An 18,737-nucleotide genomic window follows, 5' to 3' on the forward strand; every position below is an offset into this window, starting at 1 on the left:
AAGGTCCAGCCAAGGAATCTGGTTCACAAGGAAACATCAGAAAGAATATAGAACTTTGGGTCACTGTTTTCACAGTTTCCTTAAAGAATTTGGAGCTGAAAATTGATTCTTAGCCAAAAAACATTTGTGTTATCCCCTCCTTCTTTTTTTGTTTGTTTGTTTGTTTGGGTTTTTTTTGTAAAGTCAGCATTTGCATTTGGAGAAAAATCTTTTTCTTTTTTTTTTCTGGAGAGCTCTAAGTAAATGCAATAGTTGTTATTAGTTGAATGAAGAATCCATACAGGCAACTGCAGGAATTTGGGAATGTTGCAGATGTTCATAGTATGAGGCATCCTCATAAATAAGGTTGGAGTAGATGGTCTTTGAGGTCCCTTCCAACCTGGGATTCTGTGAATCTATGAATGACAACTGCTCTAGATGTAGTTTTAGGCTAGAGATAATCAGCACTTCCAGCCTTTGTCCCGTTCTTGTCCTCTTTTTCCCTGAGGAAGACACACCAAGCATGTGTCTTCCAGGACACCAGGAGGTGAAGGGTGTTTTGCAGCTAGGTAACTGGAACACGACACACGGTTCAGCACTCAGGTAAGCAAAGAGATGGCAATTAGTTAAAAACTAAGGGTCGGTTGAAGAGCTGGCAGGGTTAAAAACTAAGGGCTGGATGACTTACTGTGGGAATGTTGAGTAGTACCTGAAATCATGTTTCCCACTCCTACATGGAAATATTTAGTGGCAAACATTAGGACAGCAAAGAGAGTTCAAAACAAGGAGAGGTCAGAGAACTGTTGAAAGCTAAATATTTGTCTTCTGTATCCATGAATTGAAACCCACTTCTACTGCCCATAGGGAAGGGCTGAATTACCATCTCTATGTTGGGAGCTTTATTAAATGCATTGTTTAATGCAATTTAAGCCAACAATGAACTTTTTTAAACACCTAAAATGAAGATCTAAGAATGCATGGTTCATGGGTAAAGACCCTCCTAGCTGCACTCAAGCTAGACCTTCAGTGAGCTCCCAAGAGTGAAGCCCTTCTGAAAATCCAAGCAACATGGAAACATCATCCCAAAGCTCTGAGATTCAAGTCAAAGCAGAAAGCAAATGTTCAGCTGCTTCTTGGAGCCTCTTTGGGCTGGAAATGGGCGGGAAACATGAGGAAACTTCCCCATGAGATGCCTGCTACTTCCTTCTTCCAGCCAGGTAGGAAGTAGCTTTGCTCATGGGTGCTGGAAATAAAGTTCTCCTTCAAAATCTTCACTATGCACCTAGGTTCAGCCTAGTGAGAACATGGCTATATGTGCTTTCTACACAAGGACTCACTGTCAACATGCAATGTGAGGAGGGTTCAGGATGTTTTTCACTAGGCTGGTGTCTGTATCACAAAAACCACAATCAAAGCTGACCCTTTGATTTGCTCAGAGCTGCATGAGCATGAATTAAAATGACTGCTTACTAGAGAAAGTTATATACCTCAATAGATAAAACAAAATCCTGTGTGAGAATGAATAAGGAATAGATCTTATAAAACCTCTAGGGAAATTCTAATAGCAAAAACATGGCATTTAATAATAAAGATCCTAGATGATGGCATGTTATGCCAAACAACATTTATGTTGAAGCCTGAGAATATGAGAACTTAGTAAGCAATCAGTGCCCAATTCCCTTTTGTAATACATGCTACAAAATTAAATTAAAGGCCTAATACAGGCTTTTTGGTTTTCTTTTCTCTAGCTGCAGGGCTAGGAAAGTTCTGCAAAATTAGTGGAATTTTAACTGTAAAAAAAACCAAAGCTGCAATGGTATGGTTAAACTTGAACGCCTTCAAGAAAATCACTGTGGCCAGCAGGAGCAGGGAGGTCATTGTGCCTCTGTACTCAGCACTGGTTAGGCCACACCTTGAGTACTGTGTCCTGTTCTGGGCTCCTCAATTTAAGAAGGATATTGAGACACTTGAACGTGTCCAGAGAAGGGCAACGAGGTTGGTGAAGGGTTTGGAACACAAGCCCTATGAGGAGAGGCTGAGGGAGCTGGGATTGTTTAGCCTGGAGAAGAGGAGGCTCAGGGGAGACTTTATTGCTTTCTACAAATACCTGAAGGGAGGTTGTTGCCAGGTGGGGGTTGGTCTCTTCTCCCAGGCAACCAGCACTGGAACAAGAGGACACAGTCTCAAGCTGTGCCAGGGGGAGTTTAGGCTGGAAGTGAGGAGAAAGTTCTTCCCAGAAAGAGTAATTTGCCATTGGAATGTGCTGCCCAGGGAGGTGGTGGAGTCCCCATCCCTGGAGGTGTTCAAGAGGGCACTGGACGTGGCACTTGAAGCCATGGTTTAGTTAGTCATGAGCTGTTGTGGGATAGGTTGGACTTGATGGTCTCTGAGGTCATTTCCAACCTTATTGATTCTATGAATCTATAAGAACTACTACTTGGGAAAATGCAGCATTCACCAACAGTGTGGATTATACTCTTTACAAAACAACAGGTGAAAGAGTGCAAATTGCATCTAATCATATAATTCTTGAATTTCCCACCACCATTGGATTAGAAATTGCTATCAGTAAAGGTCTGGACAGTGATTTATTCATCAAATGGTCAATGAATCACTAGCAAGCGACGGTCACCCGGGCTGCGTTGCTGTGGGTGTGACGTTCTTGCAGAACAAATGGCTGTAAGGATAACCATGAACAGGTTTGAGTTCTTCATGTTAAACTGCAACATGAGCAAATGCAAATCCATAAGGAAATTAGAGCATTAGGGCTTGAAATTTCTATGATGGAAACACAACTTAAGACAGTTTAAGATCCGGGATGTAGGAAAATCCTACAGCAAACCATTAAAAGAACTGGAACGTGGAGTGGCACGTCCAGGAGGAGGGACTTAACTGTAAGTGTTAATTGTTAGGTTGTAAATGCATCATCTATCTTCAGGGAAGGAGGAAAACAATTCTGAAGAACACTGGACTTTTTAATATCACTTTGGCTCTGCTAAAATTTGAGACAGATTTTTGAGGAATGTGTTAGTAAGAGAAGAGAGGCAACAGAAAGCAGATCAAATGGCAGGGGGGTTCTGTCAAAGGTAGTTCTTGACAAACTGATGTAATCTTACTTTATTTTTATAAAATCAGTGATTTCCTCCACAAAGGTAATGCTGGGGCAGGCTAGGTGGGCTTGTGAAGTCCTGTAGGCTCTGGTTCTTAAATCTGAGCTTGAAAATGTGTGACAGAAGAGTAGGTTGGGGCAGCAGATGGAGTTCTCCCTTCTGACAGCAGCTCTGCAAAATTCTGCATTTCACTCTGAAATTGGTCTTCCTCCCCAAGAAAACTGCAGTTTCCTGTGGATCAGACATGTTGAATCAGCTTTGGTTTTGCATGTTCTTCTTCAGTGGTAAGGGGCATTGATGTTCAAAGTCACCTCTATCACATCAGAGCACCTTATGGACACCAGCTGACCTGTCCCTGTGACACTTGTGAGACAGCACTGGCATGTTACACTGGATACTCCTCAAGCTGATGCATGATGTGTTTCTGAGAGAACAAGCCACCATGGTGTTTGCAAGAGAAACTACAGTGTAGCCAGTTTTTCATGCTTTGGGTGGAATTCCCCTTCCCTACTTCAGGTATCTACAGAGCAGGGTCTCCACCTGAGCAAGATGTCTTGGTTATTATTACTGTCCACATTATGTAGTATGTAAGTCATAAGCTGAGACTGTGAACCATCTGATGAAAAAAGGGGACCTACTCTAGTTGATTTCTAGACAAGTTTCCTGTTATCTTTTGCTCCAAATATTAGGTGCCTGAATCACTCTTATGATGTACTACTTGCCATGTAGAATAAAGATCTTGGGTTTATGTATTCTTCATGCACCAGTATAGGTGAGGGACTGACCTGATGGAAAGCAGCTACATGGAGAAGGATCTGGGAGTGTTGATGGACAGTAGATTAACCATAGCCACCAACGTGCTCTTGTGACCAAGAAAGCCAATGTTCTCTTGGGGTGCATTAAAGACAGTGTGACCGGCAGGTGGAGGGAGGTTCTCCTTCCTGTCTACTCTGCCATGGTGAGACCACATCTGGAGACCCACATCCAGTTCTTGGCTCCCCAGTTCAAGAGAAACACAGAACTACTGGAGAGAGTCCAGTGGAAGGTGCAAAGATGCTGATGGGACTGGAGCATCTCTGTGAGGAGGGAAGGCTGAGAGACCTGGGGATATTTAGCTTGAAGAAGACGACTGATAGGGGATCTGAGCAGTGCTTATCAATACCTAAAGGGGAAGTCTCAAGAGGATGGGGCAGACTCTTCAGTTCTTTGCAAAGCCACCCCATTTCAGACACTTTGAAGAGTTCCAGTATAACCCAAAATATTCTAAACCTCCTGCCATTCCTTCTCTCTCCCCCTTGACCCAATTCTCTCTTTTCATCCATTTAGAGAGACTAGGGACTAGCTCAAACAACTACAGACTGCCAAGACCATCAAGTCCAACTGTCAACCCAACACCACCACTCTTTCAGTAAAGAAATTGTTCTTAATATCCGATCTAAACCTCCCCTGGTGCAACTTGTGGCTATTGCCTCTCATCCTATCACTGGTTATTTGAGAGAAGAGACCAACCTCACATGGCTTCAACCTCCATTCAGGGAGTGGTAGGGAGCAATAAGGTCTCCTCTCGTTTTTCTTTTCTCCAGACTAAACAATCCCAGCTCCCTCAGCCACTGCTCACAAGTTTTCCAGATCCTTCTCCAGCTTCCTTGTTCTTCTCCAGACACACTCCATCACCTCTGTATTGTTCTTGGAGTGAGGGACCAAAAACTGAATCCAGTATTTGAGGTGTGACCTCACCAGCGCTCAGTAGAAGGGTGACGATCCCCGTCTTGGTCCTGCTGCCCACACTATTGATGATGCAGACCAGAATGCTGTTGGCCTTCTTGGCCACCTGAGCACACTGCTGGCTCATGTTCTTCTGGCTGTCAGCCAGCACCCCCTCATCCCTTTCTGCTGGGCAGCTTTCCAGCCACTCTTCTCCAAACCTTCTGGAGGAATACAGTAGCTGCTGAAGCCATCTTAAGGTCAAGGTGAGCAACAGTTGCACGCAGCAGAGCTATGTGGCAGGTTAATGGTTTGCCGTTGTGGCTGTGCAAAACTGCTATTAACTCCTTACAGTTTTGGGTTTGTTTTTTTCCACAAGCCATTACTGTGCATGTTTCAGCTAAGCCAAGAAACTGATGAGCTTCTTCCTAACTTGTCCTTGGAAACCTGCCAGTGGATGGGAAACCTGCAATAAGGGCACCAGCATCTTTCAGAAGAGCATCTGCTTCTAAGAAAGGAGAAGTGGAGCTTGTAGACAGCTGACAGACTGCTGCCAAGGAAAGGAAGATGAAAGTATAGAGAGTGCTCTGCCTTGATCTCTGTAAGATGGGAAACAAGGCTTTAAAAGGTACCTGGAGGAGAAGTTTTAGGGACAAGAATTAGAAAAGATGGAAGAGATTCATCCAGGATGAAAGGACCATAGGCTGCAGCTGGCATAGCCATGTGAGATGATGAAAGGCTGGTAAGGGACCCTCAGGGCTTCACATTCTCTCTTGATGTTCCTTAATCCTCTAGCCATGGAGAAAAAAGTGTTTTCACACTGCTGGGTGGAGTAAGGACAGGTGGACTATACTAGGTTGCAACCCTGTCATCACTGATTCACTCTTCAGCTATCATGAGTCTAAATATCATCTCACATAGACTTTGGACTTCATGTGTTAGGAACAAAAATGTCCTTTATTTGCATTGCGATTGGTTGACAAGAGACTCTTCTCCTCTTCCATATTTGTAATGGAACCTTCACAGATTCCACTATTAGAATCAGCATCATCTGAAGACCTGGCAGGGAACACAATCATCTTGTGCTGGATCTGTTGCCCTCAAAGATGATACCAGCCAAGATGAGATGATCATGGTGGGGCAGATCAGTAGGAGAATGGTAGAGATGGAAAAACACTTTTTCAGTACATGGAGATCAATTCATGCCACAGTTTCAAGCTTAGTTTCACCTCATGGGACTTTGTGCACCTGCCTAGGGCAACTAAATGAGACATAGCCACTTCTACAGGCACTGGGGAGCTGAGTAGCTTCAGAGGAGTGATTTGGAGAATGAGTAGCCACTTGGTAACCATTTCTCTCAACCATGCAGAGGTGGAGTTTGTGGCAATCACAGTCCTCATCTAAGTGCCTGAAGGTAGCTAAAAATGAATGCCCAGGTCCACTTTTGCTTTCCAAATCCATGTGCAGAATCACAGAATCAGAATGGTAGGGTTTGGAAGGGAGTTCTAAAGATCATCTAATCCACCCCTCCTGGTAAAGCAGGGTCACCTAGAGCAAAATGCCCAGGATTTGGTTTGGAATCTCTCCAGAGGAAGAGACTCCACAGTTTCTCTGGGCAGCCTGGTCCAGTGCTCCAGCACACACAGTTCAGGTGAAAGCTCTCATGTTCTAGTTTGCACTCATTGCCTCTTGTCCTATCAGTGGCTACTACTGGAAAGATTAAATTCCACTAGTCTTTCAGAGGAAGTCTTCTCTTCCTGTCACATTGTGGACCTCAGGAAATGTATGGAGCCTGTGGAAGTTTTATATGGACATCAGTCTTCCCCACATCTCTTCTCTTCACCCATCCTACCACTCCTCTCCATTGAACAGCATTCTCTCCAATTATGATACAAAGTTAAGGATTAGTGGCAGAATTATTGTTATTGCCAGCACAGTTTGTGACTCATAAAATTGCAACAACTGCTTTGTTTCATGTCAAGAAGGGGTAATTAACCAAGATCATCTACAGCACCAGGTAGAGATTAATTCAAAACACGAGGAAATACAGCAAAGCTGAAGTGCCCCCTGGATAGTGCTCTACAAAATCACACATGGGGAATCAAAGAGTTAAGAGATTTGGAAGAGTTTAAATGAGCAGGACTCAGCCAATCCTCTGCAGGGGACTGATGGGCAAGAAATTACTTTGTTGAAGCATATTTCATCTGCCATTAACAGAAATGAGGCACAGATCTACTGTAGAATCATTTGTACCTCCCTGGTACATCCAGTTTGATGGGTATCTCAACAATCAGTTCAGCTGGTGAGCAATTAAAGTCTAATTTACATCTGCACAAGAGATTAAAACCTTGGATGGACTAATTTTTAAAAGCTGCTACCTTTCCCAGAAGACAGCATTGCCTGACTGGAAGTGTACAGAGCATGGAAAGTGTTTTGCCTTACATAGAGAGACAATGCCATGAAGCTCAGGGAAACCTCTGCTTTGCTCAGCACACCTATGGCAGGTGACAAATACTTCCAACAGCTCTTCTAGGCAAAGAAAAGCTTGGTGGATGACTTCATTCCAGTGAAATTCTAACAACCACAATACAGGTTGGATATTAGGAACAAACTCTTTACTCAAAGGGTGGTCAGACATCGGAACAAACTGCCCAGGAAAGTGGTGGAGTCGCCATCCCTAGATATGTTCACAAAACATGTAAACATGGCACTCTGGGACATGGTTTGGTGGTAGAACAGAACAGAGCAGAGCAGAACAGAACAGAACAGAACAGAATAGAATAGAATAGACCAGGTTGGAAGAGACCTTCAAGATCATCACGTCCAACCCATCAACCAATCCAACCCACCTAAACAACTAACCCATGGCACCAAGCACCCCATCAAGTCTCTTCCTGAACACCTCCAATGATGGCGACTCCACCACCTCCCCGGGCAGCCCATTCCAATAGGCAATCACTCTTTCTGTGTAGAACTTCTTCCTAACATCCAGCCTAAACCTCACCTGGTGCAGCCTGAGACTGAGAACTTTTGTTCTGGTGCTAGTTGCCTGGGAGAAGAGACTAATCTCCGCCTGTCTACAACCTCCCTTCAGGTAGTTGTAGAGTGCAATAAGGTCTCCTCTGAGTCTCCTCTTCTCCAGGCTAAGCAACCCCAGCTCCCTCAGCCTCTCCTCATAGGGCTTGTGTTCCAAACTCCTCACCAACTTCGTTGCCCTTCTCTGGACACATTCCAGCAAGTCAACCTCCTTCCTAAACTGAGGGGCCCAGAACTGGACACAGTACTCGAGGTGTGGCCTAACCAGTGCAGTGTACCAGGGCAGAATGACCTCCCTGCTCCTGCTGGCCACACTGTTCCTGATGCAGATTGGTATTGGATTGACATTTGGACTTGATGAACTTAAAGGTCTTTTCCAACCTTAATGACTCTGTGCTTCTACAGAGAAAGTAAAGGTTAGGGCTTGACTTGCTGGAAAGCAGCTCCACAAAGAAAGACCTGGGAATGCCGGTGAACAGTAAATTAACCATAGCCACCAATGTCCTCTCGTGACCAAAAAAGGACAATTGTCTCCCCGGGTGCATTAAGGACAGTGTGACCAGCAGGTTGAAGGAGGTTCTCTTTTCTTGTCTACTCTGCCATGGTGATGCCATATGTGGAATCTTGTGTCCAGTTCTTGGCTTCCCAGTTCAAGAGAAACAGGGAACCCCTGGAGAGAGGCCAATGAAGCTACAAAGATACTGAGGGGACTGGACCTCTCCTCTGTGAGGAGGAAAGGCTGAGAGACCTGAGGCTGTTTAGCTTTGAGAAGAGCAGCCTGAAAGGGGATCTTCTCAATTCTCACCACAAGCTAAAGGGTTGAGTCAAGAGAATGGGGTCAGACTTTCTTCAGTAGTGCCCAGTGACCAGGTAGCAGGTGCAAGTTAGGACAGAGAAGGTTCCATCTGAACATGAGGAAAAAATTCTTTATTTTGAGGGTGCTGGAGACCTGGAACAGGCTGTCCAGAGAGGTTACAGAGTCTCTTTCTCTGGAGAGATTCCAAACTCATCTGGACATTATGAACCCAAGCAACCTGCTCTGGGTGACCCTGCTTTAGCATAGGGGTTGGCATAGATGATCTTTAAAGGTTTCTTTCAACCCCCACCACTCTGTGATTCATTGTGTAGGTGTGTGTGTTTGCAACTAACGTGCAGAATCATGGAGTCATTTTGCTTTAATATCATGAGTCCAACCATGACCAGGACTTCCAAGTCATGCATAAATATCTCAGATACTATGACAAAATCACTGGCTCCCTACATAAGAAATGTCAGGAGTTTACATTTTTCTTATTCCCAAATGGGTTAAAGACACAAAATCATGAAAGAGGCTGTGGGTCAGGAATCCTCCAGAGGTACACAAGTGGCTGGGATCAAACTGAATTTTCATTTTGCAACTTCTTTTCCCATCTCAGCTTGTGACAAAATCTTTTTATTCTGTTGACATCTCCATGTTTCTTCTTCTTTCTTCTTGCTGAAGTCATTTCAGTTTTAATGTTTTCTCTGAGCACAGCACCACTGGGTGTTGCAACAGAGAAAGAACAAATTTGCACAACATTTTTCCCAATGGAAAAACTGCCTTTTCCCTACCTGCCATTTCTCTGCTGACAGACTGGTGTGGTTTGTGTCTGGGGATATTCGACCCAGCTCAGTCCCAGGGTTGCTGGTATAATTTTCACATCCCTAACATAAACACAGACATGCATGTCACTGGAAAAGAAGCTCTGTTTCTTCTGCTGCAATTTATATCCAGGTCATATATCTAACACAAGTTGGTGTGAAAATTGCTTCACTGAAACTTCTGTGCATAATCACAGAATGGTAGGGGTTGGGAGAGACCTTTAGGGATCACCTAGTCCACCTCCCCTGCCCACTTCCCCCTTGCCAAGGCAGGATCACCTGGAGTAAGGTGCTTTTAAACAACTCTCCTTTAGATATTGCTGAGCAGTGAGAAGATCCCCTTTCAGTTTGTTCTTCAACAGGCTAAAGAATCCCAGCTCTGTCAGCCTTTCATCCTCAGAGTGATGGTCCAGGCCTCTCAGCATCTTTGTAACCTCTGCTGGACTCTCCAGTAATTTCCTGTCTCTCTTGAATGGGGAAGCCCAGAGCTGGACACAGTACCACAATGTGGCCTCACTAGGGCACAGTAGAGGGGGAGGAGAACCTCCCTTGACCTGCTGGTCACACTTTCCATAATACAGCCAAAAGACTCAGCATGCTCTCACTCACAGAACTTCTTTATATAGCTTAATATATAAAATACACTTTAGGTATGCATTTTTCTGTGGCTGACAACTTTTCACAGTCTCCACTCTAACAAGAGAATATAGATAGTTTTTTTTTGCTCTGCAGACTGAGCAGCTTCAGGCCACATAGGTGCCTGGATGGAAGATGATCCCTCTGAGTCAACAGTGTGCTGTTACAACATTTCGCAAGGGATTTTCTTCCACTGGCAAAGCCAGGTAAAATGTGGTCCTGGCTGTCTAGGGCTCTCTGTGTGCCAAGCAGAGGCAGCTGTCTTTGTTTGATGGATTTGGGAATGATGACTCTGAATATCATATTCTGGGTGTTTTAAACACTAACTTGGCATGTGGAAGCAGAAGGACTTTTGCAAAATGAGGGTGCACCTACTCCCCTTGGTTTCATCCCAACCAAACCTGCCTGCCAAGCTGAGCAAAGCTGAGTGCTGACAAAATGCATCCACCCTTGGCTCATCTCCATCTGAACTTTGAATCTTAGGGGACTACATAAGGGCTGAACACTGGAGCTGGAATTAACACTTGGGTCATTAGAGAGAAGGAAGCACACTGAGTACTTCAGGCACGACATTTAAAAGGTCTCACATGAGCGCACAGTTTACAGAATCATGAAATCACTGAATCATGAGAATGGTTTGGCTTGGAAGAGACTTTTAAAGATCATCTAGTTCATCCTTCCTGGAGTGAGCAGGGACATCTTCAACTACATCAGGTTGCTCAGAGCCTTGTCCAACCTGACCTGGAATGTTTCCAGGGATGGGGCATCTACCACGTCTCTGGCTGCCTATACGCAAATAAATGTAGTATTAAAGTACGCAAAGAAAGTCAAATGCTTGACTTTATCCTTGCAATAAAACGCTGAGAAACAGACTCATGCAAAATGTTTCTGAGACAGCATCTGAACTTAAATAGCAATTGTCCTTTTTTAAAAATCATCTCATGCTTATAAATTTCTTTTCTAGGATTTCTACTCCCATGTTTCACAATTTTGTTTCAGGACGTGGAATATTTCAGAGGCCCCAGGAGCAGGAAGCAGTTTCTGCTTGTGCTGTAGTATCCCTCAGGCTATTTTTCCAGCCATGTGGTGGGTTCTGACAAAGGGAGCAAAATTGGATGGGAAATCTCTACTTACCATTTCCACACCTGAATTTCCAGCTACCTTCTACACTGTACATAAAATTCCTGCTGAAACTTTTTACTATTCATTATCAAATGAGTGCAGCTCGCAGCCTAGAGCGTATGCTGAGTGTACCTGAGCATGCACCTGAGCATGTACCTGAGCATGTACAGCCCTTCCCTCTTCTTCTTCTCAGTACTGGCAGAGGAACTGAAGTGGAAAACCCCACTTCCTTCCCCATCAATATCAAATCTTTAGGGTCCTATGCATGCTCCTCCCACACCTTCCTCCAGTCTAAACACACTAATCAAAAGTTACCTCTGAAAAGAGCTCATCCAGGTACTCTGTCCCAGAAATATGCAAGGCAACGTAAGAGTCCAGATACTGAGCTGGTAGGCAGGTGGGATGGTCTTGTGATAAGGTTATTTCTGTCACACCTGAGTTTGATGACAAACTTTGAATGGTTTTAATTTTGTCACAGTTTAAGCCCCCTGAGCTAGGTGAATCACAGTCTAAAACGTTCCGTCATGGATATGATCCTGTTCAATGCCAGAGACACTTGGTGCCTGACCTGAGGTCAGTAATTTTCAGATGTTTCTTCTACTGTTCATGCAAGATGGCTCTGTGCATGTGTTTGAGCACCCAAAATATTGACTCATGTTTTAAAATCCTGGGTGACAACAACATGGGAGATTCTCCTTGCTAACAAGATCACCACCTGAAGATGAGTGAGAATTTCACTGTGTTTTATAGCAAGGACTGAAGAGCACAAAGGGATGCTTAAAGCTTGTTGAATTTCTGCAAGGTGAATGAAAAGGGGAAAATTGTGATGGATGATTGTGTAGTGAAGTATACAAGGCTAACTGCTTGTTTAGACTTCAGAACTCTTCTAGTAGAGCAATGCCATTGATGGATGTACTTTCATTTAATGTTAGCTGGCAGAAGTCCTACCTAGAAATAATTCAAATGGCTAAGGAGCCTGTGGTCAGTATTGCTTATTTCATCTGGTGACTTTCATCTGGTGACCTAGGGCAAAGCACACAGCAAATTGGCTCTGAAAAATCGAGTCTGGGTAACGGGAGACTGCTACACTTCTTAGAGAAAGTTTAGAAGAAACCTGTCTGAAGAGAGGCAAGGGAAAAAGAGAAGCAAGGAAGCACGATGAGACAGCTCCTCCTCAGCTGAGAAAGCTGGTAGTCTTCTACTCTGTAATTTAGCAGGGTGTTTTTAGAAAGTTAGCTTGCTTTTGCTGCTGGTTTTGAAAGCCCTGCTCAAGACAAGATTGTGGTTTCCCATAGATTAATTGTATCAATGTACAGCCTCTTTTCTCTGAGTGACACACATGAAATTACAATTTGCCTTGTCTTGGCCAGAATTTGAGAAATTTCTGCTGTTCTTAGGGACTGGTAGATACTAGGTTTTACTAGCTACCATGTACCACTAGGTATTGAACACTACACCTTCTAACACGCCATGCCCAATTTGCTATCTGCTCACAGCCATAATTTGCTGTCCTTCAGCAGACAAAAAGTCGTAATTAAAATCTGCAGGGCTGTTTAAAGGGCTTAGTAAAACTGTACTCACTGGGGATGTCCTCAGGGCCCACAGTGAACTGCAGTTACTAGTCAGAAATTCTGTATACTAACAGGGATGAGTTCTAGCTCTTCATGTCCATGCCACTTGAACTCTGGACCTTAGTTTATTCACTCTATGGCTTTCAACTCAGAAAGTACTGCTTCATATATGCATTAACCAGGAAATTATTCTAACATGCCTCCAAATAGTGTCACAATTCAATAAATAATGATTAATTGAATGCTTAATTTTATATGCAAAATGTCATTAAAGTCACAAAAACCTAGAGAGTGATGTTGAGAAGAAACTGCTGAAGGTGGTATGTGTGTACTGCATAGGTTTGAAAACTGTGACATTTAGGAACATCCTATTTTCTGGACAGAAAGTAAGTATCAGCCCATTTCTCTCAGTGGATGGGATCAGGTGTGTGATTGAATGGCACTTGAGAGCACCAATATATCCTCCCAATCATTCTTTATTATAATGCACCATGCCTACCACGTTGCAGACCACATAGCAGGCAAGGCTGCCGCCCCTGGAAGCCTGTTCATTAACTCATATACAACACAAGTTGCTAATAGTTCAAATGTGTATGAGACCAAAGAACAAGCGAGGTCTTTGGGACAAAAGTGGTAATAGAAGGCTTCAGGAAAGAGTTGGGCCTTAAGGGAATTCTGTATAGGCTCTGATTTTTCCTTCCTAACATAAATAATGGAAGCACAGTTTTATTTTACTCGGATATTTCAAGAATGTCAAAATTCCTGGGGTTTACGAAGACCTTATTCATTTGCACACTGTATGATCCTGCACTCTAATTTGAACTCCTGGAGGGCTATTGTGCAAAAATAACCCCTCAGGAATAACAGCTATGAACGGCTAGCAATCAAAAAAGAACATATGAAACTGTTTTCACACCCTATCTGTATTTGCTCTTGCATACTCAGTCCCTCTGCTGTTGTCCTCTTGATTTTAGTAATGATGTAACTTTGGTGGGCGAAGGCTAACATCTGTTAAAACAAAAAGATGGGTATTCCTGAAGGAGAAAAATCTTCAAAACCTTTTTGATCTCTCAAAATGAAACTGAAAAGGTTACAAAACCACAGCTGTTTTTCAGACAGGCAACATTTCTGGACAGATCTCAAGGGTGCCAGGTTGTTTGGCGTAAGATTTGTGAATACCTGAAGTAAAGGCTCCTTCATCACCCAAATGTGTTGGATGACCTGTCAGAATTGGGCAGGATAAAGATAGTGAATAGAGAGAGGCTGAGGGTCTCACTCCAGGCTGAGGTGCTGACAGGAGGTTCCCAATGCTGACTGTGTGCCTCTCTCCTCCCTTCTGCCTGCATCAGGGAGGGCAGCAGGATGGGACTGGGATGGAATGGGATGACACCTCAACCGCCTGGAGCTGTTAGGCTGGAAGTCGCGGTGACCTAAATATCACGACATAAGTACCCCAGCGCACCTGTGAAGTGACGTCTTCAGTTGGCAGGGTCCCTGCACAGCCCCTTCTTCCCACACCTCGTGGTGGTCACCATCACTCCAGCCCCCCACCAGCGCAGACGACGCCACCGGCAGCAGCCCGTCCCCGCGCTGCTCTCCGCGCTCGGCAGGTAAATACGGACGCTGTCACCACCGCTGCGGAGCCTCCTCTGGCGGCAGGGGACGCGGGTGCGCGGCCGGGCGCGCCGCAGCCCCCCGAGGCGGGCCTGGACTACATTTCCCAGGGAGCCGCGGGGCGGGCGCGCGGCCCCGCCCGCTTCTCCGCGGGAGCGCTGCAGGTTGATCGCCGCGGCTGCAGATGAGCCGAGCCCGCGCGCGGGCGGGGGGGCGGCCGGGGCAGCGCCGCCGGGGCCGTGTCGGCGGCCGGCGCACTATGCAAGGCCGGGAGGATGGCGGTGGAAGGTAAGGGCTCCCCGTCCCCTGCCCGCCGCCCCCGGGGTCCCTCCCCTGTCTCCTCCCCCGGGCACTCACCTGCGTCGCGGCGAGGCCGGCCCGATTCGGCGGGAAGTGGGGGTGGGCGAGGGGGCTGCGCCCACCGGCGGGGCCCGAGGCGGCGGCAGGGGAGGGGGCCTCTCATCTCGCCCGCTGCCCCGGCCCCGCCCGCGGGGTACCCGGCCCCCCTCGGCGCCGCGCCTGACCCCGGGCCAGGTGGCGTGGCGTGGGCCCGCGGCGGCCCGCGGGAGGGTCGCCAGCCCGTGGGGGCCTGCGGGGGAGGGCAGTGGGGACTGCCCGCGCAGCCTGCGGCAGCCGGAGGCTTTAGTCCGGCAACTTCCCGGCGGGCCCGGAGGTGCCGCCTCTCCCGGCAGGGGCGCAGACCTGCGCCGCCTCCCTCCGGAGTGGCCCCGGCGGCCTCGCGCAGCCCGCCGCGCGTCTGCTGCGCCCCGCCGCAGGTCTCCGCAGCAGCCGAGGCGCCACCACATCTCGGTGCTGCCCTGATCCCTGAAGTGCCCTGAGCCTGTGATGCCCACGAAGCTCAAGCAGCCCCCGGCTGTCGTCCCGCATGGGCGCAGAGTGTGAGCGCCGGGGTGTGTTCGGCCCCTCTCTTGCCTGTGTAGAAGCCCAAGGGCTGAGGGGCCGGGAGCTGTGAAGTGTGCCTGAAGTGTCCAGCTCCTGGGGAAGTACCTGGTAATTGAGGTGGAGTCTGCCAGGAGCTGGAAAGGTGGGCGCATTCTAGAGGTCTTCCAATAGGTGCTGGGCTCCTGCGGCAGTCAGCTGTTGGCCGTGTGTTCCGTTTTCATGGGGCTTTCGGGAAGTTGGAGGAGATGCGACTCGGTTTATGAGAAAAGGCAAATCCCCATTCCTGCTCTTGGCTTCCAAAATTCACTTATTTTTTTTTAGCACTTTAGAGCGAGGCATTGGGAATCCTGGGATTTGCCTCTGATCTTGCTTTCTTGGGAAAGTTTCAGAAGTCCAGGATTTGAAAAGCCTCTGACCCCTCTCCTATGCTTAATTTGGGGTATGTTGCGTTTTTTGAGGTGCTCATCTTGAGACTGTCTTGAGCTTTGTTTCTCAGGTATGCTGAAATCTACAGTTCTGACAACAGCCACTTGCTTTGTTGCAGAAAATCACGCTGAAGCTGTCATTTTTAGAGTACCTAAGTGAGCAGTGCAAATGATAGTCGAGTAAAATCTTGGCCTTACTGAAGAAAGGGCAGCTTAACATCCCTGAAAACTAGCTTCCTAGGCAAACTCAAACAAGGGTAAACAAACCCACTATGTCTCAAAAGCTGTCTGTGTACATCTAAACTCTACTCCAAGCTGTAAGCCTCTCCATGAGTCACAGATTTCTTAGGCAGAGGCTGCTTTACTGAATGGCAGTGTTGAAGACTAATGATATAAAGAGGGAAGGTAGTGGCCCTGAATAAAACCATTGCTTCCTCAGTGGCAAAAACTTAGCAATGTGAACTAGGCATGCGGGCCCAGTAGTGGGCAAGTCAGTCAGTGAAACGGACTGCCATGCACCAGATGGTTCACATGCCAGCAGCAACCCCTGTTTCAACGTGCTCTCTCATGTCAGCCTCCTTTATTCACTTGAAGTCCTTTTCAGTTTATTTGCTAGATCTTTTCAGGTCTGTAATAATTCCTGTCATAGCTGCAGTGCCTTCCATCTGAGAATCTCTAAAAGCTTTGTAAATATTAATGAAGGAAAGCTCTGCTAAAGCTTTGGGAAGCAGTGCCTTTCCCTTCTCCTGAGATGGGAATTTTTTTCTTTAACTCCTTCTTCCCGTTTCATTCCACTAGGATGCATCTCTGCTATGGTCTCTCAGAGTAGGTTTTCTTGTCTTTATGTTCTGCTTTCCTTCCATTTTGGATTTTTCTTCCTCAACTTTCTTGCCTTTGCATAATTCTGTTACTCTCACACTAGCACAGCTAGATAGCTACTACTGCTTCAGCATGAGCAGTCATGTGGCTGTGTCTGCTTTGTATGACTGTAGTGCGTGGCCATTTAAGGCCTTTTATCAGCTTATCCATCATTTTCTTTGGGAACTACGTTTCTTTGTGTGGCAATGCTTAAAAGCATTCTTTTATCTTAATGCATTTGCTGCTGTATTGGAGCCCTGGGTGTGAGCTGTGTGCTGTTCATGACCTGTGACTTTGGCAGGTAATGTGACGTAACAGCTTCTGTTTGGGAAGCTCTAATCACCACTCTAGTGAATCCTACTCTAGTCAGAAGTAAAGTTGCTATTGAGTATTCTAAATTGATAGTTTTGTAGAAAAATGCCAATTTGCTGAACTCAAAATGTCTTGGATTCATGTAACAGAGGCTGCCTTTTTTCTTCTTTTTCTCTTTTTGTCCTAGTTATTCATTGATTTATTTGTTTTCACTGGAAAGCCAGTTTGCTGGTTTGCTGCTTGGGATCTTGAAAGCATAACCTGCTGTACATCAGTTCTAGAAGCTTTGAAATAAGGAAGGCTCTGAAAACCTCCCTTAAGATGAAACTGTCTATCTGTTTGGTCTCTGGGGTAGCTGGAGTTCAGCTAGGATAGGTTCCTGGGTGTTCAGACCTTCTTATAGAGCATAGCAAGGCTTCTGAACAGTTGGTCCAACTGGTTTCTTGTGTGAACTCACAAGTGGCTGGCTCTGGGGTGCAACTGTCAGGGAGTGGAGAGATCCCTGGAGCACAATGGAACCACAGATCCTAGAGCATGGGAGTTCCTGGCTAGAGCCAACATCCGCTGCCCTACCAGCTCTGCCACAGCTATTGTTCTGTGGAAACCGCCCATTTGCCTGCCTCAGCCACCACTTGTTTCTCTTTTGGAAAGTGCTCTGTGTGGCTAAAGTAAAAATTTTTTGTAACTTTTAGTTTGTGGAGAATCTTTGAGACTTTTTTTTTTGGTGAAAAACTGTTGAAACCTTCCTCCAATTGGATTATTCTAATACTGTCTTAGGATGGAGTGCTAGAGTTCTGCCAACAAACGTCCACTGGCTTACTTCAAGAAAATGTCCCAGTTGTTTTTTTTTCTTTTACTGGGATAGCTGACAGGGATGGATTTGCAAATATGAAACAGGCATTTGAAAGATACTAAAGTTCCTTGCTAGCTGCATGTAATACATACCTGAGTGTCCCAAAGGAGATTTTATGGACTTTGGGTGGTGTAGTACCAGAGCTCCCTGATAGATGAAAGGATTGGTGTGTGTGTGGGGGAAGTGAATTTGCACTCCTTGATACGAGCCTGTCTAGATGGGAACACTGCCAAGGTGAGTCTATTTTTAGACCTCACAGTTTTGACAATGTTCCTTTAAGTGGGTTTGCTGTTTGGTTTTTTTATATGTTATTTTCTCTAGTAAGAATGAAAGAACTAGGTCAGAGCCAGTAGAAAAAGGCTTTTGATCTCTGCAACAGTCTTCTCAAGATCCCTTTTTTTCATTTTGCTCTTGTGCAGCAGAGGTAAAGGGGAAGAGAGAAATGGTGATTTCTCCTTCCCCTTCCCCCAGTGTTTGTTGCAGAGGAAAGTGAGAGGCTGACAGCACCCACCAGATAATGTATGCATGCAGGTAGTCCCACACAGTTCTGTCAGATCCCCTGCAGCTCTGACCTATGGTGTCTTTGTGATTCCTGAGCAAAGAAGTGATAATTATATCATGGAGTTCTTTCATAATGAGTGTTTAATGAAGTTTGGTCTAACATCTTTCCTGCTTTGTGTAGGCTTTGGAAAATGCATGGATACTTCTGTTGCTGGTCTCTTCCTTAAAATTTGTATCAACTTCTACTGTCCTGTGGTTCCTGCCACTGAGACCCTGAAGCTACTTATGGGAGAATATTTTCCCTAAGAAATGGAACCTTTCTGACATAGATTGACAATGACCCTGGTCTTAGCCCTTGTTAGTCCTCAAGGGGATAGAGACTTGGAGCAGGTTAGAGCATTCTGGGGTGTGGCATCAAGGTTAGCTGCCACAAGACTGAAGCTATTTGCAGCTTCTGACCAAATTTTATCAAAGTCATCCTCTGAATTTCAGC

The 18,737-nt window shown here is 45.8% G+C and overlaps 1 protein-coding gene across 2 annotated transcripts in view; it reads left to right on the top strand.

Annotated features, from left to right (window-relative positions):
• The first annotated feature begins 14,539 nt into the window (after positions 1 to 14,539).
• Positions 14,540 to 18,737, top strand: part of SAMD12 (sterile alpha motif domain containing 12) — a 184,106-nt gene continuing 179,908 nt past the window's right edge. For both annotated transcript variants that reach the window (XM_068163227.1, XM_068163228.1), the window contains exon 1: positions 14,540 to 14,680. In XM_068163227.1, coding sequence (XP_068019328.1) covers positions 14,668 to 14,680 — 13 coding nt within the window. In that variant the 5' untranslated portion in view covers positions 14,540 to 14,667. The remainder of the gene's footprint in view (positions 14,681 to 18,737) is intronic.

This window comes from Melanerpes formicivorus, unplaced genomic scaffold, assembly GCF_026170545.1.
Source record: "Melanerpes formicivorus ecotype bairdi unplaced genomic scaffold, bMelFor1.0.p_v2 SCAF_71, whole genome shotgun sequence".
Lineage (NCBI taxonomy): Eukaryota > Metazoa > Chordata > Aves > Piciformes > Picidae > Melanerpes > Melanerpes formicivorus.